Source organism: Dreissena polymorpha, chromosome 12 (assembly GCF_020536995.1).
Source record: "Dreissena polymorpha isolate Duluth1 chromosome 12, UMN_Dpol_1.0, whole genome shotgun sequence".
NCBI classification, from domain to species: Eukaryota; Metazoa; Mollusca; class Bivalvia; order Myida; family Dreissenidae; genus Dreissena; species Dreissena polymorpha.
In genome coordinates this window covers 46,781,117-46,809,055 of record NC_068366.1, presented here as the reverse complement: position 1 = coordinate 46,809,055, position 27,939 = coordinate 46,781,117, and the positions used below count along the sequence as shown (strand labels likewise).

The window sequence follows — 27,939 nt, the reverse complement described above, 5'->3', positions numbered from 1 at the left end:
ATATATGTTTCTACTATGACCAGTATTTTGTTTTTAATAAACATACCGTTTACCTTAAATTTAAATAACAACAAAATGACAAGCCAATACGTCTGGTGGATTCTGTTTTATCAGTTTGCATTCCAAATTTGATTTTAAAACATACGTACTACTCAGGAAAGAACATGCCTTTGCTTTTTGTCAACCTGTGTAATATTTGACACAATTTCTATTGCAGAATTTGTGTCAGAATTAAAATGTTCATTGTGTTCGTCTATCCGCATTCTTATTGTTGGCAACAGTTTGCTATCGTTTCGTCTCGCCCGCTCCCACCTTACTCCTAGTGTCCCCTTCTGTATAGCATTCCTGTCTCGTGAAACTGTTTCCTCTATTTTTTCTTCCCTTAACCCTTGTCCGCTCACTAGTGCCAAATAGGTGATTACTGAAATGAATGAATTTTTAAATAATAATAATAGATCTACTACTACTACTATTACTACTACTACTAGTAGTAGTAATAGTTGTAGTAGTAGTAGTAGTAGTAGTAGTAGTAGTAGTAGTAGTAGTAGTAGTAGTAGTAGTAGTAGTAGTAGTAGTAGTAGCAGTATTAGTAGTAGTAGTAGTAGTAGCAGAAATAGTAGTAATAGTAGTAGTAGTAGTAGTAGTAGTAGTAGTAGTAGTAGTAGTGGTAGTAGTAATTGTTGTATTGAAATAATTGAAATTAATTAAAAAAATATATATTGTCGTTATTATCTCAATTTATCCGTAAATTGTAGAAACACGGATACCACACAGATCCTTCTAAACACGTATACCACACAGATCATATTACTGTTAGAATATTTTTCTTGATTTTGTTTTCATAAATATATTAAAGAAACCTGAAAAAAGAATGCAAAATGATATAGTGTAAGCTCCGCCCATAAAGTTTATTGCTTTATTTCACGAGAGATGATGTTTCTGTGTCATAATAAAATAATGTCCCCACACTGATCCTACCTTTTTCTAACCGCTCAAACACGCGGTTGCACTTTACTGAAAAAATATTAATTTGTTTTACAAAATCATGATACCTATAGAAAACTCTCATGAATGAGCGGGCTCTCCACTTTATCCCATTGAAAATGATGACATATTAAAAAAGTTATCCTTAAAAATCTTACCTTTGTCGTGCTTTTGTTGACATTTAACTCCCCACACAGATCTTAAAAAGTCACGTGGTATAGGCACCGTGTACTAGTACAAGTTCAATTTTTATCTACAAACACTATTGCTTGGTTTGAATATACATACTTTTAATAACACACTTTTCATGCTGTGGGTATGTTATAAATTTTGCTACCTTTTTTTAAGTCAGGATATAATTTTGTATATATCTTGTAAATTCTTGTTTCCTAAACAAAAAGCAATTACTCTGATGTTTTCACCATACAATCACAATTAGGGCAATTACTCTGATATTGCTAATGTAATAACTTAGGGTTGCACAAAGCTGTTAATCGATTAGGAACGCTTGATTCAACGCACATCATAATTTCAAACATACGATCAACTCAATAGTTTATTGATTTGAGTAAAAGATAACATTATGAATTTACATTCGAAGCGTAATTATACTAATAGGTATTCAATATGCCAACAATATTGATTAAATGGTGATTGCAAATAACTTATATTAACTGGTTCTCATAATACTGATTGTTATCATATTATATATGCTGTCAAAAAGTATAATACCGGTATAGGTTATGCAATAGCAAACAACTCTAGGCCTTCAGTGCTTTAATTTTGGGTAAATATTATATATTTGCCTTGGCTGTACCGCTACTTTCAGAAGTCCCCTCCTGCATGCAATCTACTTGATAACAATGTTTACAAAGTCTGCAAAACTGAGCTGGTAGTTTCCATCTTCTATTTATGACATTATTTACTTATTAAAAAAGCGCTTTAAGTAAACGTGGTTTGCACAATACTGTTGACTGAAATCTCTGTTACTGGTACAAGCAAACATATGTGAACTGCAACAACTAAATTTTGCATTTCATTAAAGCTAGTATATACCATTGCATTACTTTTTTTAAACCTATAAATTGTTCATGAATAGAAAAGTATGAAAGTTCAAAAGAAGTAATACAAAAACAAAAATGCATTCATGCAAAAACAACATGTGAATAGTGAAGAAAACCCACTAATTGTTCAGTTTTGTTTATATGACACAGACATCATAATTGGTTCTGCAACAAAAAGGAATTAAAATGTGGGTAGCAGCGAAACCAAATTGTTGTTTATTTTATTGAAGAAGTCAAGATTTTAATTGCAGTACAATAAAAGATAATCAATTAATTAGATGAAACATCCTTCATCCATATTAATTTGTTGTCTTTAAACAAAATTGGGACATTGTGATAAGCAAATTGAATATACTAACTTGCTTCAAATGTATTTAGATAAACTCGAAATGTATTCAATAACCAATCGCTGTAAATTAATGAAGAACCTTATATAACATTCACTCCATGAGTGTTAATACACTTTTAACTATTGAACTCTTGAACTATTGATCTTTAGTACAGATGAAATGGTAATGGGCAAAAATCAATAATTCAGACTGGACAATGAACTAAACATGTTTTCATGACAACATAATACCAAAGTTGATCAGGGGGTTTACTTAAGCCACCTTCCAGTTCATATCAATGTTTGATCAAAGTAAGGGGTTTACTTAAGCCACCTTCCAGTTCATATCAATGTTTGATCAAAGTAAGGGGTTTACTTAAGCCACCTTCCAGTTCATATCAATGTTTGATCAAAGTAAGGGGTTTACTTAAGCCACCTTCCAGTTCATATCAATGTTTGATCAAAGTAAGGGGTTTACTTAAGCCACCTTCCAGTTCATATCAATGTTTGATCAAAGTAAGGGGTTTACTTAAGCCACCTTCCAGTTCATATCAATGTTTGATCAAAGAACAAGACCTGATAATCCGAAACAAATCTGAATGATGGCTGTAAATTTCTTAAAATGATTCATAAAATAAGGAATTAAAATTTGAATGTAGTTGTTTGATGAAATACAACTAAAGTCTTTCATGCAGTGTTGAAGTAATTTTGGGCAACCTTTTCTCACTGGGGACAATATATGTTAAGAGCAATTTGCCCTATGGTGAAGTAGCAGTCAAATCCTTACAGTAAACCCTTGCAGACATAGCACTCCATGACCTGAGTGATAAGAATAATTCAATGTGATCTTTAATAAAGGATAAACACTTAATAGTAGTTATTGTCACGTGTTGCTGGTACATCATTAAGTATGCTTCTTACACTATGATATGCTCATAAAAATATTGCTTGTATGGTCTTACTGTTGTTCTCTGAATAAAAGTAAGTACAAATGTATAACCAGCCAGTCAGTCTCTGATAAAAATGTAAGCTTGCCATTTTACACCAAAAGTGAATTATATGTTACTAAGTATTGTATATTATATTTATACTCAAAATGTACCATTTTAATATCTGACTTATTTTAAATACAGCGATTTTTTCATCTTCTTTATAAAGTACAAGGTTCTTTTGCCAATTGAGGAAAAAAAAAAGTATAATGTATATGAAAATGTATTACTTTGAGGATTTTATTGGCTATCTCATTTCCAAAATAAGCCTTTCCTTTAAGGCTTATGTACCGGGTAGAATCTATATTCCCCAACACTGACAGAAAGAAAATGCATTTAAGGCTGCATGACTGGATGACCTGTTCATGGTATTGCACACAGGTAACTTGACAAACATTTCACAAAATAGTTTTAAAATGTTTCAGATTTGCACATTTTTGTTGTAGTTATGTTATTTGTGAGGAAACAATAATACTGAACATTTTCCATGCTAAAAAAAATCCTTTATATACATCTTTTGACGATTTTAAAACCTGAAAATTATAAAGCCTTTCAAACGCAAAACACTTAAATAATTGGAGATCTGTTGTTATCGTTATATTTTGTTACACTACCAGGATTACTAATCAAAAATATAAATACACCATAAACTATAACAGCATGGATGGCCGAGTGGTTCAAGCGCTAGACATTTACCAGAACTCCAAGGGTCATTGGTTCGGACCCAGGTGTGGATTACTTTTTTCTTTCTTTAATTTCTTTAATTTAATACATTTATAAATTTCATCCATTGAATGACACATTTCAACCCATTTATGCCTAGCGTCTAGATAAAAGGCCATTGCAAACAGCGTAGACCCAGATGAGACGCTGCATGATGCGGTGTCTCATCAGGGTCTGCGCTGTTTGCTGAATGGAATTTGTGTAATATATTCTAAATCTTGAAATAAATATACAAGACATCTCTAATTTTGGAAATAAATTGATCCAATTTAGATGAATGGGAGAGTCCACTACCCTTCTCAAAAAAGTGTGTGAAATGTACGTTTTACGTACGTTTTGCGTGCGTTAAACGTGGCGGTATTGGCACTGCGTTTTTTGTGCGCTTTTTCATACCAAGTGAGTTTTTAACAAAAACAAACAAACAAGAAAATGTGCGCTTTTTGTGGATAAATGTGCGCTTTATGTGCGTTAAACGTGTGCTTTTTATAAGTGTGTTCAATGTGCGCTTTTATGTGCGTTAAATGTGCGTTAAATGTGCGTTAAACGTGCGCTTTTTATATAAGTGTGTTTTTGACTACCATTTATGTGTGTAAAATGTGCGCTTTTAAGTGCGTTAAATGTGCGCTTTTTGTGAGTTAAATGTGCGCTTTTTTATTTAAAAAGCGCACATTTAACTCACAAAAAGCGCAGTTATAACCCACATAAAAGCGCACATGTGTGTTAAAGTGCGCTTTTATGTGCGTTAAATGTGCGTTAAACGTGCGCTTTTTATAAGTGCGTTTTTGACTGCCATTTATGTGTGTAAAATGTGCGCTTTTAAGTGCGTTAAATGTGCGCTTTTTGTGAGTTAAATGTGCGCTTTTTTATTTAAAAAGCGCACATTTAACTCACGAAAAGCGCAGTTATAACCCACATAAAAGCGCACATGTGTGTTAAATGTGCGCTTTTATGTGCGTTAAATGTGCGCTTTTTGTGAGTTAAATGTGCACTTTTTTATTTAAAAAGCGCACATTTAACTCACGAAAAGCGCAGTTATAACCCACATAAAAGCGCACATGTGTGTTAAATGTGCGCTTTTATGTGCGTTAAATGTGCGCTTTTTAAATAAAAAAGCGCACATTTAACTCACAAAAAGCTCACATTTTACGCACGTTAAGCGCAGTTATAACCCACACAAAACGCACAATTTACGCACATGAATGGCAGCAAAAAACGCACTCACAAAAAGCACACATGTGCGTTAAAGGTGCATCTTTTGCCTTAACAGTTGATTCAATTATATGCTGTTAAAAGTTTTTTTTAATTCAGATATGCAATAAAAACCAATAATTATATAAACATATACATTTGTGTATTTTAATAATTACAAGATAATTCAATTTTATACTTTAATGTACACCAACATTTTTTAACATACATGAGTAATTAAATATCAATGGCAATTTGATGAAATAAATATAAACATAATTTGATTATAAATAAACAAAAAATAATAGCATACTATAATAACATGTACTATATATACACGAACAGCTATATACATAAGAAAGATGCATATCAATCAAGGTCTTTCAGCATTTCTTTGAGGCAGCGGAGTGCAGCTCTCATCTTTCTCTCCAAGTCTGCCACCAGCCGGTCAAACTTCTTTGCAACTATTATACTGTCATGGCTTTTGCGCGATGCGTCTCATGCATGATCTCATTTGATCAGGTCCTGAAAGATATTTTATAATGTAAGTGTTGAATATTGCTGTTATGGTAATCTTGTTGCTATAAACATTATAAATTTAAATCAAAACTAGTTTGTTTGCTTGTTGTTTTTGGTTGTTTATTTTGCAATTTTAATCCCCTGATCACATGTGACTTAACGATTTTCATAAATAAATACGTTTGATAGAAAATACTGTTCGAAAATTTACGATACGTGGTCTCATTTTGCTGTGTGGACTGGTCGGAAGTGTGACACCTTTCAAAATGCAATAACCAGTACCCTGTATAGTTTTACCTCTAAACAAATCCAGCTTTTCTTGGTCAAGGAGAGGGCGCGGTTTTCCCACTCCTGTTCTCCTCATGTCGGCCAGCTTGTGCAGAGTAAAACCTGGTATTCAAGTCCATACATCAGGTAGTCTCTCTTTTGCTCCCTTTTTTGGCAGGCGATGCGATGATGCACATTCTTTCCATGGGGTTTAACCTTTAAATTTAAAAGTTCTCATTTAATATGGGGGAAAAATCTGTTCATTAATGACCAAAAATAGGTATTAATAACTTTAAGATGACAATAACCATAAAATACAGCCATAATAATTCAAATGGTGTTGTTTTTCTTTAAAATTGCATTACATTTACTCATCCATTTACATCTCCCAGTGACAATACATAAATATGATAATAATCATAATTAATTCAATAAACTAAATAAAAAAGGGATGCAGAATTGAAAATACGAACCTGTTACAACAGACTGTTCTTCAGTATTCCAAAAATACAGGCAGTTGTTGAACTAGACCATATCACTTTATATGTCTTTATAAACCACCCACTTTTAATCTCCTTTATTGTTGATTTACACATTGTAGTAAATACACATTTTTTTAATCACACAATACTTCATGCTGAAAGTATTTCAAGACATTTTACACTAGAATAATAAGTCTTAATTCTAGCTTAAAGTCAGTCGCTGATGCTGCTTGTTTTCAAAAAATAACTTCCTATCTGTGTTCTCAAATAGATGGTGCCTGAACAAATCAAAAGTATATCAACACCCCTTAGTTAGGCTTAGATGGAGGACTGATAGGGACTGGCTATTCTCTTATCTGATACCATGCTGTGTCTAAGCCAAAAATTGCATAATTTGAGAAATACTGATAAGGCAGTCATTTCAACACCAAAATATTTATTGAATAATACACAGCACCCTTAACACATTATATTTAATTGTAAATATTTAAATATAACATGCTGAATGGTTTTAGCAAATAATATTAATAGTATTAATATTATTTTAATTGCCTTTTAAAATGTATGTTTATGGTCAATGTGGTAGACATTAATTGTATTAGGGTATAAATATCAGTATAAGAAAGTTCAAATACTTATTTATGTTGAGGAAATATAATTGATACTATCAAGCCCACATAATACTTTTGACACTTTCAATATTTTTAATTAGTTACACACAGTCTGATTTAGGTGGAAATTTTTAGAAATGTTTGAGATTAAAACGTAAGCAATAGGGTATGCATTGAAATTGTATGATAAAGTATGTAAACATTAAACAGGTTAATATGGACAACCAGTAATTATTCAAACTGCCCCTTATATTATTACAGGTTACTGAGATATATGTCTATGTTTAATCATTTGATGTAAATAAATTGTTAGAGCCTGCAACAATTTTGTTTCTTGTTCAATTTCTGTACAACATTTGCTAAACAGTTGTTAAAGACACACTTTTTAAGAAGTGTGTTAAACATGTGTCTTTTTAGATACATCCTTTTAAAACAGATCATATGATAAAAACGCACTTATGAAATAAAAGACTAACTTATGCTTAAAAAAGACGCACATCAAAATAGAAAAACGCACTTTTGTGAGAAAAAACCCACATCTGTAAACCTTAAAACACACTTCTAAGATAAAAGACGCACTTCCTAAATAAAAGACGCACTTCTTAGAAAAAAAAACACACATTTTGCTCACATCTACACTCAAAAGCGCACTTACAGATGAAGAAAACACACAAAAAACGCACTTCCTAAATAAAAGACGCACTTCTTAGATAAAAAACACACATTTTGCTCACATCTACACTCAAAAGCGCACTTACAGATGAAGAAAACACACAAAAAACGCACTTTTTCACTAAAATAACGCACTTGAAAAGTAAAAACGCACAAAAAGCGCACTTAAATGCACTTTTGAACACTGAAAACGCACATATTAACAAAAAACACACAATTAACGCACTTTTAAGTGCGCTAAATGTGTGTTTTGGTAAAAAGTGCGTTTTTATTTGACAAGGGTAGGCATAAATAGGTTAAACATCCCACAATCTGTGAACAAGTCCCTTTAAGACAACAAGTAATTAATAACATGCCTTACAGCCTGGGATGTTCTTTTAGCTGCATGCCTTTCACAACAAATAATTGATAGCATGCTATATGGTCCTGCTTGTACACACTGGTAAAATAAGCTTTAATTTCAGATAAAGAAACAACACTCATACTCGAATATATAGAGTAATATATCTCTAATAATGAATTTTCATAGTACAGTGGAAACCCTCTAAACTGGATCCTCTTATATACTGGAGTCCTCTCTAAACCGGACAAATTGTCTGGTCCAAATTTTTTCCCTATAAAACCATGCGTAAAATATCTCCTTAAGACTGGAATCCCCTTAATTCCGAAAACCGGTCATTCTTTGGATCAAAATTGGGTCATTCCGTACGTAATTGTACCTCTCTAAACTGGTGAGGACCGGTTTATTGCACCTCAGACCTAGAGTCAAAAACGTGTGAATAGCGGATTAAAGACGTGTGAAATTAATAAAGGTGGTCGAAAATTTTGCAAACTGAAAAAATCGCAAAACAATTTAACTAGACTTGGCCTGTGATGTACATATTGGTCAATAGAAGTGATATCACTGATTATAATTACTGATAACAAAATAGGGTTCTTTAGTGTGTTTTGTCTTAGATGCAGGAAGCCATGCTAAATTTTAATAAGCTTACTACTATTTAATTTTGAATTGTTTATTACAATTGCTAATTAAGTGTCATATAAAATGGTGATTTGCAGAGTTCTTGAAGCAGTTGCATTTAAATATTCATTTAGATTTTCGACTTGGCAATTAAGATAACAAAGACTAAAAATGTCCAAACCTCCTCCTAAGCGAAGGCGTGTGGAGGGACAAAAGAAGACAAAATCAAACTGATCAAAGAATCAGAGATGTTGCCTTAACCTACAATCAAGATGCTGCACTATTATGCATGTTATATATAAATAAACTATTAAAATTTGCTGAAAGTATTGTATTACCACATTAGGCTATGTAATTGACCTTCTGAAAGTAAAATAGTCAACTTCCCCTCTAAACCGGAAACCTCTCAAAACCGGAATTTCCTCTCGGTCCTGGGGGTGTTCGGTTTAGAGGGGTTCCACTGTAGCTGTCTCATAGCCTGTATATCAATCAAGAACAAACGTACGTTTAACACATAATATCCCATGAGGACACATTTAATATGATATTATGCAGAATCATTTATAGCCAGCAATAGGAAAATACATGAACATAATGGATATTTCTTATATGTCTTATATATTTCAAAGACCTATAACTAAACACAGATTGGAAACTCTCGTCTTTGCGATAGCGATATGCGATAATATCTAACGGCGGACGCGGGTCACGTGACATCGATTTTGGAGATGCCGGTGTACCTGTAGATTCTTCCCTGTTCCAGCTACTGTCGGCCATTTTGTTTTAAAGCAATCAATTATGGGCAAAGTCGGTCGCCGCAAACAGACATATTGAATATTTTTTTGTGTAAATAAAAATAAGTTTTTATTTTCTTTGTTGATAATGCTTCAGGTTTTGGTAGTTGTTCTTCTTATGTATTATTAATTTATCGGAATTTGAAAGAGAACAATGGATTTGTTCATTTTCGATAATTTTTGAAAAATTGAAAGGCCCTAACAATTTTTTTCAAAAACTTCTTCATTTCTCATCACAGATTGATTAAGTAAGATGGTTATGATAGGTGAAATGTTAATCTAGTTATGATTTATAAAAAGTAGACGAAAATAAGGCATTTTAAAGGATTTTGCCTTTGTACAATTTTATACTGTTATTTCATTCAATGAAATTCACACCTGTCGCCAAAGTGGTTTGTTTCTTTTTTAAAAACTTTTCTATTTCTCATCCCAAATCGCTGACGTATGATTTTTATGCTAGGAGAGATGTTCATCGCAGTATAAATTACAAAAACGTAGAAGAAAATGTTCAACTTAAAGGATTTGGCCTTATACAATGTTGGTACAATTTTCAGCTCTTTTCCTCTGTTGTACAAGATTGCTGTCAAACGTGTTTTTGTTCTTTTTGATAAACTTTTTCATTTTTCATCCCAAATAGATAGTCAAATTGTTTTGCTTGGTGATATGTTTATCTAGGTTTGAATTAAATAAACTGGAGGAAAATGTTCGTTTTAAAGGATTTTGGCCTTGTACAAAGTTGGTACAATTTTTAGCTCTTATACCCTATTGTACACATTTGTCGTCAAACGTGCTTTGGTTCATTGTGAAAACCTTTGTCATTTTTCATACAAACATAACATCTCCTTCAGTTCGCTAATTGATCAGACAATTAACACGCGCGTGAAATGTTTGTTGTTTTTTTCTTTTCGCGAAATCCTAGTCCATGACACTTAGAGCTTTTATTAATTACCAATAGAAAAACAACTTGGTAACAAACAAAACTTTAATAACCTATAACTCATGAATAAGATCTTAATAAAAAACAGAGATTAAAAAAATTGAAAAGATCCACAGAATTAATATTGAAATAAGACTAACTGAAACCGTTTTTGGATCGAACGATCATAGCATTTATTATACTGTAAATGTTCTGCAGGGAAATTAATGGATAGCATTTAACCATGAATTTAATAACAACATTGTGTTGCCTGTTGTTTACTTTAAATATCACTCTGTTGATAGAGAATTAATTTCACCATGCTCGTGTTTCCTGTAGCAAATTGAATAGATGTTTTGACATTTAAAATAGCTGTTAGAATAAGCTTTGTTTTAGTTCAGTTAAATTTTAGATTTTATAGAGAAAGCAGCATAGACATGGAAATATTTTATAGCAATAATAGGAATAATAGAAAAGAGTTGTTTTAATGCTTTATATGAAAAGTAAAGTATATTGTGAAATCTTTAAATAACTATAGTGTAATAAAAGTATAATATAGTTGAAAAGTGCAATAAAGTGTGTTTATTATTTTTCCTGAGGCGGATTTAAATAGAACCCTATAGAACAGTAATGTTGTTTTTATCAGAGACCTAGATCTATGTGTCCACATATATATGTATCTGTCCGTTTTGAAATAATATTATTTTATAAGGTTTTAAATGTTTGAATTAAAAATGTATACAAGAAAATTTTATCAGCAAAAGCCTTTCAAATAAATTATTCAACGGCATTCTCGCCGCGATTTGGAAATTCTTATAGCGCTATTACTTCAACGATCGCGGCATTATAAATTCTTATTTTAGGTTAATAGAATTGAGATATTTTGTAAAAGCATAATTACTCATGTTTCTATGAAACTTTATTTTATAAAAATCAGATCATTATTGACCAAGTTACAGCCGCCTTTCTAAAGCGCCGTAACATTTTCGCATAACTTTGCTTGATAATCGTAGCCGTTGCTACTGGACATGTCGCTATCTAATCGCAATCGTGATACATCGGCTATCTTCGGACTCCTCCGATTGATTTATGGAATAAATCGTCTGCTGATCCAAAGTGTTCTTATCAGTTTCTCGACCACGTGACCCCGCCGCGAGATAGCCCGATAAGGCGCGAAGTTTCCAATCTATAGGTCTTTGTATATTTCAAATACCAGCATAATAAAAGAAGTGCATAAAACATAGGAAATCTGATCATTTGATGAACACGTACTATACAATGATTTATAAGTTGTGTAAGCAGAATTAGATGCATAGTTCTGCAAAGCAATACATAACCAAAAAAAATCATGCTGTAGATAAGCGACTAAAAACTAAAAGACAACAACTATAATTATTTGTTATCAATTAAATTATTAAGAAACAAAAATTTTGATAAAAGTATAACATAGATGTTCTAAATATGGGCATATGCTTGTTTCTGTCTTTGAAAAACATGTAACCAGTTATGGTGGGCAAACTCAGGCCAAAATGGAACATTATGAGACTATTTGCTGCCTAAAAGCCTGTGCAGTATCAAGGATGTCCCATCCTTGCAGTTATTACAATGTATTTTGGCATTTTGGGACACTGCCTATTATAGGTTAAGGAAAACATATGCAGGTCATTATATTTAGAAATAAACAAATAGGAAGCATTTTCAGGAATTATCTTTAATACATATTTTGGTTGTAAATCCTGATTTTGATAATATAAATGATAAGAGTTTGTCTAGCTGTATGAGGTGGCAGATTTAGGATAGGGGGTATTTAGGCACTGCACTGTTATAAGGGTGTATTGTGTGCGTTTAATTGAGTGTTTGTGGTTTTGTTTTTAAATACTGATGATAAGTCCCTTTTATCAATAGTTCATATATATCCTTTTAATACCCCATGTTTTTTACTCAGTGTAGTATTATTTCTCAGCGAATAACAATCAAATATTATTATATAATTATGTTATTATAACTTAAAGGTTACTCTTTTTAGCATGCATAGGATCGGGTTGATTGTGGCACTGATTAAATGTGATGAGAAATTGTAACATCACCATATGACACATGTGATCAATTGTCTTCCAACTCCAAGTCAGTTGTGTACATGAGGATTCTAATACATGCTGTAGTCCAAGGTTATATCCAGTCAAATGGTTAATTAATATACGCAAAAGTAAAAATATCAATTAAACAACATAAAAACATGCATCAGCACTGTAAAACATAGTATTTTAAAATAAACGTCAAATACAAAATGTTTACCTCTAATAGAGTTCTACCAATGTTTACTGCAATTGATGTTTGACTCGCCGGTCAGAGTAGCACCCCTTGCTATACCAGCCTCCTAAGAATGTAAACCTATCGTCTGCTAATTCCAATCATCGTGCGCAACGTGGGTGTAGAATTGATCCAATACATTAATCGTTTAATTAAAAATACAACGAACTGTTAATTCCCCACTCCCCACTTGCTGTAAACAATACAGTTTACACGCACGCCAAACTGAAAATTTCCACAACAACTGAATCGTAAAAAGGTAGAGTATACTGCGGTTCAATCTCCATACACAGCCAACATGCACGCTAGGCATGATCCATGGTTATCTAGGCAGGAATTTTCCCAATAACCAGTTGAATAGACAAGGGAAACAACCTCAATTCGTCTAGGTACAGTAATAACACGGCAGTTTTTCAATCCTGTTTAATATTATTGTATTTAAAAACTGGGTTGTTTTCAGTTTTATTATGCCGAAAATAAAAAAAAGAGTTGTTTTCATGCAGGTCCTTGTTTTATGAAACACCTTATTATCCACTCTAATAGGAATAAGCAATGTCGTACAGACAATTTCAAACTCAGAAATGTACACCATTTCTCATGTTAGTTTTAAATACAGATATAGTTTACTTAGCGAATTTGATGGTATGCAGCATTGGAAGTGTTTACTTTTTGGATTTTCTTGATGTAATTTAATAATACATATCGGAATTACGTCTTACCAAGTACACGTGAATTAATATGCAATATTTAATATGCAAATGCACTCCTGCGATAAAACTTGCATGCCTGAGTAGAGATCTAGCTGCTTATGTTAAAACCTCTTTTTATTGCCCAAAGATTTGTGAATGTTAATCTACCGATCTCGCTGTTTCAGTGCCTACTATTGTTCGAGAGCTGGTTGTGTAACCAAGGTTATTAACTATAACGGCATAGACGGCGCTATTAAGTGTTATAAGTGCGCGCGTTACACTCCAACAAGTCGCAAGTTACCGTAAACAACAACAATATTTCAACTAACATATAATTCTATTGGCGATTATAAATAGCAACGAGGTTAGGGTTCATGACACAGAGAAGCAATTTTCCTTTTCATGCATCTTGCGCGTGCTTCATATATATATATATATAATATGAAAGTTCATCGCTCCCGATGAATCAGACATCAAATAGCGCCCGTAAAACGCCGGACCTCTATTAAACAAGTAAAGCAAATCTATGCATATTGATCTGTTACTAAAATTACAGTTCGAGTGTATGATAAAAAGAAAACTATTTAGAATTGTCTTCGAGCAATCTAGTTTGGAGGATTGTTTAACGACCAGTTTTTGTTTCAAATCGACGTTTTAGTCGTAATATGTTATACACGCTCGATGGAATAAATAACATAGATCTTAAAATGAAATCGCGTCCGCTGAAATGTGATAAAGAATAAGTCAAACTTCAATAAGAAAAATATTCAGTTTTATTGTAAACTGAAACTAAGTAAGTTATTTCAGTAGTTCTTTCTAAACGTCAGGAAACAGTTATTTCTTCGAGTACTCTACCGACGTGATCATGGCTGAATACGAACTCGGGACGGTTCGTGACGAGGACGAGGTCTGTCTCCGGAAGTTGTCGGTGTACGCCACTCTGCGGCCCGGGGACCTGGACCGGGCCTTACTGAAGCTGACAGATATTCGGCGGCCGCTGAGTGACCTTTCCGAGTGGACCCGCGACAAAAGGGGGCACTGTGAGGTTCTTCAAGATAGGGAAGATGTGCCGGTCCCGGAACAATTAGAGATAAGGGAACACGAGTTGCTAGTGAAAGGTAGGACCTGCGTTAATTGATCTTCATATATACGTAAATGCAACCGCATTTCGGTTATTCTTATTGTTCTATGTACAAATGTAACATACCGTAAACAAATTGTGACGTCACAATTAAGTGACCCTTTTTCGTATCCTGTGGGTCAATATCGTCATATTGGCCACGGACCGTTTTCTCTTAACAAAAAATAATCGGATCGCGGGGCTTCAACTTAATGAAATGTCGCCAACAGTCATGACCAATGGTGGTAATATAATGAAGTCACACAATCAACGAAAGAATCGAAAATAATGATAATTTAAACGTAGCACACATTTTGGGAAACTTAAAATATAAATTGCAACTGAAACTGTGCTGTAGATTAGATTGATGAAACTATTTAACCTTTAACATGGGTAAACTAACGTTTATACCAAGTGCAATCTAAATCCAAGAAATGCACGAGATGCGCCATAAATTGCGTAATCAGATGAATGCAACTAGAACAACGAAAAGCAGCAAACTAGAATGCTATATATTTTCTCGGTCAGCTGCTGGAGCGTGCGTGTCGCGACCGAGGCGAGCGTCGCCCGCAGAAGATTTTCTCACCTGTACATATTTCCTTATAGAGGGGAACTTCTGCGGGTGGCTCTGCAAATCCAGCAGAGTCCGTCACCCTCGAGCCGGACGTCTTCCACACTGCTGGGATTGCTGTCTTCTCCAAGATGCAGCGGACTTGTCACCCGCTGTTTATCGTCGAGAGTTCGCCGGCCCGGACCTGCCAGAGGTCCCGTCTGAAGAGGGCCGGGGACGGCGGGACAGCAAGACCACCAGTGTGGGGGACATACGGGACGGACCTGGGTCTTGCGCTTCTGCGCCGGGGGGAACCCAAGAACATCGAGGGGGTGGCTTTAAAGAGGGACCCCGGGGCGGCGGTACCTAGTGCGCTCAACGCGCTGGGGAAACCGTCTCGGGGATGAAGACGACGGCTGATGGCAACAAGTGGGCCATAATGGTGGCGCTGTGTGCTGCAGCGGTGCTGCGTTCAGACATGAATTTGTCTTTTGAGATTGTCTAACTACCAGTGCACATTAAGGTCTCATTGGCCACCGTGCACTGGTCTATTTGGATCTAAATTATTTCTTTGGCGAATACTCGGGAAACCGGGGTAAATTTGACCTACTTTGGCTCTAAATTAATCTTTCTCCCCTGAAAGGTCACAGGGGCAGGTCGGGCTTCTATAACCTCGTGAAGAGGCCAGTAGGACCTGTAAATAAACTCTGAAATACACACGCTATATATTTTACTGAGAACGATAACATACGGCAGAGCTTGGCCGGACTGCTGCAATGGACCAAAGCCGTATAACGACCCTTGTGTATCGGTCCGATACAGAGGCGTAGATATTATTATTATTATTACTAGTAGTAGTAGTAGTATTAGTTTTATTATTATTAGTATTATTATTATTACAATTATTATTATTATTACAATTATTATTATTATTACAATTATTATTATTACTATTATGACTATTACTATTATCCGCGTCTCTGGTCCGATAATAGACATGCGACTCAGCTCCCCCTGACTTTACTCTCTAAGTGCGATATGTTATCATAATTTTCCATTCGATAAATTATTCGAAAGAACAAACTGTATATACGTCACAAATCTTAATCATCGTGATGTAACAATAACTGACACAACATAAGTATGTCTCTTGATAGATAATAAGCTGCTGTTGCATTTCCACTATGCAAAGTTTGTATTTACTGTCGTGCAAATGCTCAGAATGGGAAGTCTGTATACTTGGGACATTGCTGGAGAAAAGTAACACATATAAAAATAATAGTGTTGAATGAAAATTGACAGTCTATTTTGCTAGGGACCTTTGCACGTTTGCATTGGTCCCTGAGTCTGCTGAGAACATACCGGTAATCTCCATGTTTCCATGAAGATTCACCCAAGGCGTTCATTGCTGCAAAGACATGATTGCTGGCATATGAACGCGGACATTTATTTATCATGAAAGACTGTTGCGTTTTCTCGGGCAGACGATTGCAAGAGATCTACGACTATCTGTCATCGAGGTGGAGAATGTTCGAGACTATTTTTTGATATCGCACAGCATGGTATATATGTTGTGAGATTGCGACTGTCGATTGGGGGATTGGCCTCTTCAATACCGCACTTAAAATGATGGCGTAACATTATAATAAATCTCCATTGTATCCAGTAACTTGTTAAATATATAGACGATTTATAAAATATGTATATCTCATAGCAGTGTTAGGCAGAATTACAATTTAGTTCAATAATTATAATTATAAGTTATCGGTAAGACTTGACCTATGTGCTCAGTTAAGTGTGATCAAATGCTTAAATGATGCCGTAACATGATTTGAATTAATACCGTAACATGCTTTGAAATTAATACCGTAACATGCTTTCAAATTAATACCATTTATGAGCATTACGGAGATAAATAGACCTCCCCGTGGCATTATGGTTTGACGGAGACTATCCGGAGCATGCCGGTTATATTGAAAAGCCCCTGCAGGTTACCGGATATAGTACAAAAAACGTAACATACCGAATATACAAAGAACTCCCCAAAATATACCGGATATACGGGGAACCGGCGTATCATACCGGATATACAGAGAACTCCCCATAGTATACCGGGTTTACGAAGAACGCCCACTGTAGCATACCGCATACCGGCTATACGGAGAACACCCAGTAAAATATCGGATGTACGTAGAACCACCAGGAGCATACCGGATAAACGAACACCTCCCCCCGTAGCGTGCCGGATATACGGAGAACCCCGTTTAAAACCGTAGTTACTCTAAGTTTTCGGACAATTTAATATAGTTATTAAGTTACGTGTTTGGAAATTAAGATACAAAAACTTTTTTGAAAACAACAACAACAACAACAGATTTTCGAAAATTAAGAGACAAAAATAATGGTTTTGGAAAATTTTGAGACTCTAAAAATATTGACGATCGGATACGGGTATGCAATATATAAAGCATCAATTGACTTAACAAATAATAGCACGTTCTTGTAAAATACCACGACATAAAATATAAATCGCTTATATATGTAATTGTAGTTACTGGTATCACATTGAGTGCTTGTTTTCGGATCGGTTTGTTGCTCAGCAATTCTTTTGGATCCCTGAGACACTAGCATGTCTATCCGTAGTATCGGCCCTCTTAATGAATACATATGAATTTTGGGAGTGAACAAATAAAAAAACGCATTTGTTGCATGTCCATCTTTAGTTAAATGTGTATTCTTGTGCATAACAACGAAAACTGCATTTAAATCGGTCATATTTTGACAAAATACTGGCTAGACATAGCTCTCTGAAGTAATCTGTATCATGTTCAATGGTTCTCATTATATCGGCCCTGCTGATTGGTTGCTAAGGTTTGTTACTATGCGCATGTGCTTGATCTAAAAATTTCATCTTAATGGAATAACGAAACTCTTGCTCATGTTGTTCTTCAAATATGTTTACATTTTATGCTAAATATAAAGCGGCACATAAAGCATTTGCTACAGCTACTATTAATCCATTAACACATTAACATAATTGTGTGTTAAGTAATTTTAAAAATCAAAGCATCACCCTGGAAAAAACATGACCTTCTTTCCAATGAACACCAGAAATCATGAGAATGATCGTCGTAATAGTCACGGATAACCATGAAATAAATTAAAACTTCTAAAAATTCAACAACATTAACTTCCCAGCACTTCTTGATGGTTTTGCGTTAAACTCACGATACAATGAGGAGGGTATAGCAACGTTCGAAAATCTACTCTTTCTGTTTTGGAAAAGGTTTCGATGGCCCCTAATAGATTTCATGGGACGATTTAGAAATTTTAGACATGTTGTATACAATTTTCATCTGCACTGCATGTTGTTCCAGGTTTTGACGTTGACAAGCGCATAATTCCCGGTTTCCGGTACTTAATCCGCTATATCGGCGCTCGCGAGTACCTGTTCAACGGCGAGGCGCGGCTGCTGGAGACCATAGGCCTTGGATACGGGAAACGCCTCACCTTCCAGGGTGACCGCCTCAACTTCAACGACTGCTACTTCTGGTCGGACAGCAGCACCGACGGCTTCGCGTTCTCCGTGGAAGCGATACGTGAGGGCAACTCGTTCCTGGTGTTGACCGCCGACCTACAGGAAGTGGGCACCGTGCAGGTACACAAGGTGGACTACCCGCAAAAGGAGCTGGGAACAAGGGTGGAAAACTCCGCCGTTACCAAGGAGGTGAGGGTGCGGTTTGCGTGTTCCGTACGGCACCGCCAAACACGGAGTCTTATCAACGTGAGTACGCAGAACTTTCAGGTGGCGGAGGGAGTGGCTGAACTCGTCAAGGAAAGAGGCCAGAAGGAGGCGACAGTCACATGCATTCGAGGCGTCCGCATTGAGACAATTGTTGTGTGTACACTACATATGGATCTGTGAGAGCAGGTCGGAAGGTGTCTCAGTGGAACTGTCATGAGGCGAATAAAAGGCGTACATCGGCCACCGAAAATTGGTCTGATCGAATACAAATCCGATGGATGCCAGATTTTTCTTGCACATGCATATACAATGCAGAGTTTAGTGTCATTAAAGCCACACACCTTGCCTCTGACTTTGAAATGAAATACATGTACATGTTAATCAATACATATAGATGCAATTTGAAAGTGTGCAAAATTGTCATTAAATCTATAGCCTTGTTAGCAAGTAATCTATTATTATCTTCAAACGGTACCGCTTTTAAAACCGAAAGTATTATTTCTAGACGTATACGTCCATTCATTTCGACAAACGCGATTATTTTTAAGTTTTAAAGCGCAAAAAGACAGATTTCTACATTGTAACCACCAGATATAATCTAATTGGCATAGATACAATTAAATCTATAGCCTAGTTAGCAAGTAATTTATTATTTTTCAAACGGTACCGCTTTTAAAACCGAAAGTAAGATTTCTAGACGTATACGTCCATTTTGACAAACGCGATTATTTTTAAGTTTTAATGCGCAAAAAAGACGGATTTCTACCTTATAACCACCAGATATGTTCTTATTGGCATATATAAAATATGTTTCTTATTTATATTTAAATTAACTATGCCAAAACAGATGTGTGGCTTTAATTGTTTCTTTTACAATGGACTAGGAGCCTTGTGTATGTTCAGTTTTTGCTGCCAATGCCTAAACAATGCTGGGCTAACTTATGCCCGCATGAACATTCTTACCTGTTCATAATTGACAGCACATGTACATCTTACCCAGTGCCCTGGACTCCCAGATAGATCTGTCAGCCACATGTGCATTAATGACGATGTATTATGCCAGTATGCATAAGCAATGCACTGCCATTGTGTACACGTGACGCATTTGACCATATCCTTCAACTTGGTTTCTTTGGCACGTACATTGGCTGTTTCTTTAGGTGTCCAACGATTTTACATTATACAATAGAAATTGTTTTGTTATTGGCATTATTTAATATATATATATATATATATATATATATATTCAGCATTTAATATACATTTAAAAACAAATTGTACACTGTTGTCTTTTTTGTTGTTATCAATACGGCATATAAAAGGCATAGGTAGTTAATGTACAATGAATTATTCACACTTGATTGTTATGTATGGGTAAGAAACCGTTGTGTTCTTAGGTATTGTTCACAGTTTAAAATCGCGTTTTAACTGCGTGAAATACAGTTCATATGCGGGAAAACACAGAATGAAACATCAATATACAGTTATTTTTCTTAACTTATTTCTTTTTTTTTAAATATTGGTCAATTGAAATGCAATTATACCGTCAGCAATATACTATATAATTTATATTTTATTCTAACACTACACGCGACTTGTTTTCGAAAATAGTTCCGAATAAATAAAGAAAATATTGCAGTAAAATGCACGTGCTAAAACCCGCTCTAAAAGAAATTTAATAAATGTACATAGCATGTATATAAATGTAATGAAACAAACTGTATAGATCTATTTGGTGATAAGTGGCATAACCACGCCTACAAAGAATGTTATTTGTTAGGAAAGGTTATTTAGAAAACACCTATAGCTTGTCATATTTTCAGTAGCATCAATAAACGTGAGGTCATTTAGTTTTTACGATTTTTGTTCCCAATGAAAGTGACGTCATTTGCAAAATATTTATGAATAAAACCGACGTTTTATGTTTGTATGATTCAATAACGTCACTAAATAGTGAACTTTGCACTAAGAAGGGCGGAGTATTGAAAAATATAGTTCACGTCCAAAAGATTGAACCAAATCAATCAGAATCGTGTTAGAATCGAAATACAAATTTTTTATGATGGTTTGTTGTCGAATAACTCACATTAAGGAGTATAGATGCGTGTTATCAAATCACCCGTGCTTCGCACTCGTGATTTAATTCCTACGTATCTATACTCCTTACTGTGGGTTATTCGACAACAAACCATGATAAAAAAATATTATTTCTTATTCTACCACGGCATGTGACTTGTTTTGTATATACAAAGAAGGAAATCTACCGTGGGTTATTACCCCGATATACCAACGGTTGTTAGTATGACGTCACTTTTGATTGTCCGCGCACTGTTTACGTAATTTGATTTTCATTGTTGTGGTGACGTCACGTTTTCGCGGAAAAGTGGAGGACGTTCGGTTAATATAATTCTCATTTACAACCTTTAAATCGCGGGTAACTTTTTAATGAAATCGTGTTAAAATCGAAATAATCGACGGGTAACCGTTGGTTATTGCGGTAATAACCAACGGTATGTCGTTCCGATGCTTGTTATCAAACCACGAGGGCGTATACGCATCGGAACTCCATACCGTTGGCCATTACCGCAATAACCAACGGTTACCCGTCGATTATTTATTAAATTTAGAAAAGAATGGGCATATATTTGGGAAACGGACAGAGAGTCAAAATTTAAATGCGAATCGGGTCACAACCTGAAATATACGTTAGAAGTACAAATTCGTGAACGAGTAACGCGCGTAGATCTATATTTATAGCATAAATATTTTTTTTTAAGAAATTGATGAAGTAGATCTATACTTATTTGCCTGAACACTTAACTCAAATGGATAACGAGCCATTTATCTATACTGTATGTAGCTTATTTTGTTGTGAAGGTCCCCTGTAATTTATATAAATTTGTGTTTATGTCCATTTGTTATGTTTTTGCGCTTGTGTACATGTATGTTCACCTCAATCTTACCCCCAACCTCGTGTCCATTGTAATTCTTAAATATTGGTTTCCGTCAGGTGTAAGCTGTTGAATGTTGTTGCTTATTGAATAATGTTGCATAGGTTGTATAGTGAATGGCCGTGATAACGCTGTACACAATATGCAAGACATCAATGATCAATTGCTAACACAATGATATACATTGACGAAATCGGCTTAATATCGCGAAAATATCGTGACATTGTCGCATTGATAAAGCATGAAGCATTCAATACAATATTGCAACACGAGAACGATACTTAGCAATGGCACGCGTTTATTGACCGTCACTCGTTTTTAGCATAGGTGCGTTTACGCACCTATGCTTATGGTATATACCACATTTCAAAAATCCACATCGCTCGGTTACCCATTATGAAGCCTTACCTGATCAAAAATCAGACGAAATATCTATTTAATTTAGTATATGGTCATTCTTACAAAAAAAATTTGGAAACGTTTTTCTAACGTTTTCTTCCAAGATTATTGCTGACACCGTTTTTAGTGAATTTTTCTAAGACCGTTTTATGTCAAAAAATCTTCTTATAACCTAAAACAAATTTCGTTCGTAAAACAATTGACCCGTCGCCAAATTATCGATCGCTCCGCCCACATAGTCACGTGGTCTAGTGATTAGAAAACTCCGACAAGCAGATCGCAATTATAGCGGATTACGTGAGGGAAATTCTATATTTGTAATGATGTATTATGCTCTTTTCTATAAAATGAATTATTAAAGGGGCCTTTTCACAGATTTTGGCATTTTTTTAACTTATTCATTAAATGCTTTATATTGATAAATGTAAACATTGGATCATAAAAGCTCCAGTAAAAAATCAAGAAAAAAAATAAAAAAAGGAAAAGAACATTGCCCGGAGCAGGTTTCGAACAAGTGACCCCTGGAGTCCTGCCAGAGTCCTTAGGTAAAAACGCTTTATCCTACTGAGCTATTCCGCTGAGTACACATTCTTGACGTATTTTATACCTTATATAAGCAATCTTCGTAGTTTAACAAAATTTAACGACAAAAACAGAACTCTCCAAATTATTCAATCGTTTCGCGTTGCAACGCTTTATAATTTTTAGGTTTTAAAATCGTCAAAAGATGCATATAATGGCTATATTAGAGCATGGTTAATGTTCAGTATTACTGTTTCCTCACAAATATCATAACTAAAACGAAAACTTACGAATCTGAAACAACTTTTTTCAATTTTGTCAATTTACCAAAGCGTGAAAAGATCCCTTTAAAGCCGCACACTAACCTAAACTGCTTTGTTAAACGTTAATACAATCATAAAAACTTCAGAGAGAAATGGCGTAATCAAAATAAATGAGTTAACGGCAGACTGACTATCAGAAACGTTTCTTATACATATTATATAGGGAGTTGATGAAAAATCCGTTGTAAAAATGAGCATTTATTTCATATTGATTTTGAACTTGTATTCAACCGTCTGACAGTGAACCCGGTGGCTATTCATAAATAATTTTGAAAATATTTTTATTAAATGCAAATGACATATCCATATCATGATGGGTTTTTTGTTTATTAAAAATGTTTAGATCTTTGTTTTATTGTGTTATTTTTTAAAAGACACCGATTTTTTTTATTTGAATATAAATTAAATTTTGATTGTAACCATAATTTAATACAGGCCTAATTTCGTGGTTTCATTAACAGATAGTCTAATATGCATTTTATTTCATGTATGTTTAATGCGAACCTGTTACATTTCACTATCAAAAAATGAAATGTTGGTATTACGGTGCTGTTCACGAACATTCGAATTGAATACATTTAGCATATTATGCATTTGCTTATTTATAACAAGATGGCCCTTATATGTTAATTACAATGTTCACATTTCTCCCCGTACCAATATATGTTGTATTAGAAATGTTGTTGTTGTATTATAAGCCGTACATTTTACACTTGAAGTCGCTTTAAGCTGGCTAATTTAAGCCGCGTTGAAATCACCTTTGTGTTGTTTTTACTTTAGTTAAAACAATATTTAAGTTAACAATTTATAATGATTTCCCTTGTTTATGATCCACAGAAAAAAAATATATAATTGGAAATCATTTAAGTAATTAAATAGTTTTCTTTTCTTGTGTACAGTACCTAACAGTGCCTAAATGTTCCTTCATTCTGAGATCCACGCAACATACTGTTATTTATTAATCATCGACAATTACGCTGAGATTAATAAGCACGTGTGGCAATTATTATGTTGCCCAAACTGCTTAATAATATTGTGCATCAAACGGTATAACACGTTTTATAGAACACACACCTGGTGTGGTTAAACTATTTATTGTGTGTTGTTTTCTCATTACTCGTTCATATGTTCAAGAAATAAAGATAAAATAATAACCTTCTATAAAATATGTATAGCACCTACAATTTTGAATAATGATCGAACAGTAATGATCATGCATTTGATATAAAATCTGTGTAAACTCTTAAAAATTACGTCCATTCCATATGTACAACAGGTTACAATACACTAAATGATCGCTTCATGTAGGGCTGTACTCTCTAAAAAAATATCATAGTTGACAGGAAGGCATGTTTTACACTTTTTACCATTATTCAGGTGTTATCTTGCGGAGATAATGGTAGGGCATGAATAGGTGTTCACTACTGAATCCCTGAAATATGATACACTTGAAGACTATAGTAAACCATTGCACTAGAAAAGGTTACATTCCACTAAGAAACGGCCGAAAAAAAAAGTTGCAAAAACAGTCGATTTTGATTTGTGTCAAGTTCTTTCTTGCATTGTACATGACATATCTTTTTTATTGCATAAATCGATTCCGCTTAGAATGGCCTTTAAGAAAAGGTATGGTTATGGGGGTCTCTATGTGCAAAATGTTGAATTTATTTTCGCTCAAAGTTGTCGCTTTTACATTGAATTATATAGGGAAACTATTTGGTGTATTATGACCTAAACGCAAAACCAGGCCTAGTCACAAAGAAGCTGTATTTACAGAAAATCATCATTTTTTTTAGTGAGATATGATGCGTTTTGGCAAATTTCACGGAATAAATGCGTTTGTTTCACGAATTTAAGGAGCATCGTGAGATTTTAAGAAAAAAATACGTTTTCAGAGGAAAATAAGAAAAAAATTGTACAAAAACTCGTCTTGAGCATCTCAAATCGCAACAATTTGTGCTGAAAGAGCTCATGAACACGTTTTAATAGTTGTTTACTTCTTTTTCTACATAGCTTGTAACAATATTCCAGTATTTTGACCGATTGTAATTATTTAGGGTAATCGTTTTACGCCTGAACGCCCGTAATAAATCAAAGCTCCGAACGCGAAAGCCACATGGCTTATCAGGCGTTATAATAAAATGCATTTTCAAGCATTTCTACGTGAAAGATCGGTCTGAAAATTGGCATGCACATAGAAAATAGGTTTATAAGTATCGAGAAGTGCTTATTTTTCGCGATGTTAACAGTAAACGTTGTCTTATAGGTTACAATACACTAAATGATCGCTTCATGTAGGGCTGTACTCTCTAAAAAAATATCATAGTTGACAGGAAGGCATGTTTTACACTTTTTACCATTATTCAGGTGTTATCTTGCGGAGATAATGGTAGGGCATGAATAGGTGTTCACTACTGAATCCCTGAAATATGATACACTTGAAGACTATAGTAAACCATTGCACTAGAAAAGGTTACATTCCACTAAGAAACGGCCGAAAAAAAAAGTTGCAAAAACAGTCGATTTTGATTTGTGTCAAGTTCTTTCTTGCATTGTACATGACATATCTTTTTTATTGCATAAATCGATTCCGCTTAGAATGGCCTTTAAGAAAAGGTATGGTTATGGGGGTCTCTATGTGCAAAATGTTGAATTTATTTTCGCTCAAAGTTGTCGCTTTTACATTGAATTATATAGGGAAACTATTTGGTGTATTATGACCACAACACGCTTTATTTGTCGGACCAAATGGCGGCCAGATAAGCGTTGCTGAGGGGTGTGTGAAAAATCGATATCTGATTGGCTGATCGACAAAATGTGGGCGGAGTTGGCGACTGGTCAATTCTATCTGCACTATAAATCTCAATCTCCTACGCAGTGGCCTCCCTTATACTAGAAGTTACTGACCGGGCGAAGCAAGGGAAGTAACTGCTTTGAGGAGTTTCTATAAAAATCTGCATTCAGAAATCTGTATTCAGAACTCAATCTGTTGTGCACGTCTGCATCTAACGCTTACCACAAGTTTTACGACAAATTCTTGACGCAGACGAATAGGGTAGCGTCTATTTTCATTTGTGAAAAGATACAGATCTGTCCGTGCTTAAATTTTGAAAGGCTTGGGTAATTATTTTTCATAAGCGTTTCAAACACTGATGTAAATGGAAAGATTATCTATTTAAATAGTCGGTAATTGTTTGAAATTATTGATTTGAGAAATTCGCGGATGGCGATATCGAACTACATCATACCACGTGACGACATTCTTCCCTGTATCTTGCACCTATGCTTTTAACGCCATCGGCGCTCTCGTTGTTCATTGTGGTGTTACACTTTGAATGTCGAGTTCAAGTGATTTAGCTCATAGATCAACCTTTGCACGGTACTTGCTTATTACTATATCGTTTCGATTCGTTTGTTATGAGGAGGGAAACTCGTTGTTTCGCATTGCGCCATATGGAGTAAGAGCGCGAGAACGCGATACGAAGGGGCGAAAAAAACAAACAATCGAAAAGGTTAGATCGGAAAATTAAATCGCGATATCGAATCGTTATCTCATGCCAGTGTGTTTTCGCGTTCTCGCCCGAGTATCGCAATCTCCGATAGTAATTTCACGATCTGGAATCGTGTTTTCGTCCTATCGCTTCGTAATTAATCTATGATATATCATCGAAAGTTAATTTAATATAAAAAGTTAAAGCAAATAGAAGTTGTCGATTTAATGTAAAATATGACATTGCTAATAAAATTACTAATAACATTAAAATATAACAATCGGATAATATATGACAATTCACCAAGTTAAAGTGCCGGTTGTTTTGCAGATGTTCTTCGTCCACATTGTTATGTTGGCGCGGTCTTTTTAAATTTCATTGCGTCTAGTAAATGGAACATCGAAGCACAATACTTTCCGATAGAAGATTTAAGTCCGACTGTGTTATTTATAGCACACTGGCAAATTTTATAAATACGATTCCCTGTTATCATAGCATTTTACTATTTTGGTAGTGTGTGTTTTCTCATGGTGAAAGCAATACTGCGTTACCAACGTGTATCGATAGTCTAATCTGTTTTCATCTTAACGATTAAATTGCCGAGTACTGAACCTGAAATTCTGCTAGATGGATTTGAACGCGTAATTGTAATTGGGCCAAAATGTTTCTATGTGTAGTATGAAAATGCAGAGAGTAGTCCGGAATTCTCTTGAATCAGCCAATGAAATATTCGAATGTATTAATTCGGGCCTGCTGTCGTTATGTAAAGGTTATTTAATGCGAAAAGCTGGGTTAAACAGCTACGCCGAAAAACCTGACAATACGATCATTTTCTGGATTTTTGTAGATCCCTCACTGTAATATTGTAACCTCGGTCGTATTCCCGGTCTCGTGACCATAGTAACCAGAACATCTTGGTTTCCGGCAGTCGTAAGACCGCGTCCTATTTGTTGTCACGCCCCAACTGCAGTATCAAAGCAGGCATTGGTCGCATTGAACTTCGTTCCTTACCTACGCTCTATTACATTTGTACATTTCAAAGTTTGATATATATATATATAGGTACATATTTGTTTTCTTTAGACCCTTTGTAGCCAATCTTGATTTCGTCCATTATTTTTTGAGTTATGTTGATGTCAAACGTACGTAGTCTTTGAAAAAGGGTTTAATGTATCCTAAGTGCCTGTCTTACTGCTGACAATAATTTTAGATCCGATATCGCATAAAGAAGTCTTCTTTGTGGAAAAACAGCTTTTGAAATATATGTGTTGTAACTCAAAATATTTACACAGCGGCATTTAGTGGTATGGAGGCCACACAACCCAAAATATGTCAGACTAG

The 27,939-nt window shown here is 34.8% G+C and overlaps 2 protein-coding genes across 8 annotated transcripts in view; one reads left to right on the top strand and one right to left on the bottom strand.

Annotated features, from left to right (window-relative positions):
• LOC127852221 (uncharacterized) overlaps nucleotides 1–13,137 on the bottom strand; it is a 127,468-nt gene extending 114,331 nt beyond the window's left edge. For 5 of the 6 annotated variants that reach the window (XR_008036139.1, XR_008036140.1, XR_008036141.1 and 2 more), the window contains exon 1: nucleotides 12,794–13,137. The gene's annotated coding sequence lies outside the window, so the exon portion shown is untranslated. Of the gene's footprint in view, nucleotides 1–8,969; nucleotides 9,050–12,793 lie in introns of all 6 variants that reach the window. The other variant, XM_052386102.1, reaches the window with a different exon arrangement.
• On the top strand, nucleotides 10,912–20,187 carry LOC127852222 (uncharacterized). 2 transcript variants are annotated; one of them, XM_052386104.1, is made up of 3 exons: nucleotides 10,912–11,001; nucleotides 14,325–14,615; nucleotides 18,545–20,187. In XM_052386104.1, exons 1-3 carry the CDS (start codon nucleotides 10,986–10,988, stop codon nucleotides 19,090–19,092), a joined length of 855 nt encoding a protein of 284 aa, XP_052242064.1. In that variant the 5' UTR covers nucleotides 10,912–10,985; the 3' UTR covers nucleotides 19,093–20,187. The 2 variants fall into 2 exon arrangements, with proteins under 2 accessions (XP_052242064.1, XP_052242065.1); XM_052386105.1 differs by lacking the exon at nucleotides 10,912–11,001 and adding an exon at nucleotides 13,087–14,010.
• Nucleotides 20,188–27,939: the final 7,752 nt, after the last annotated feature.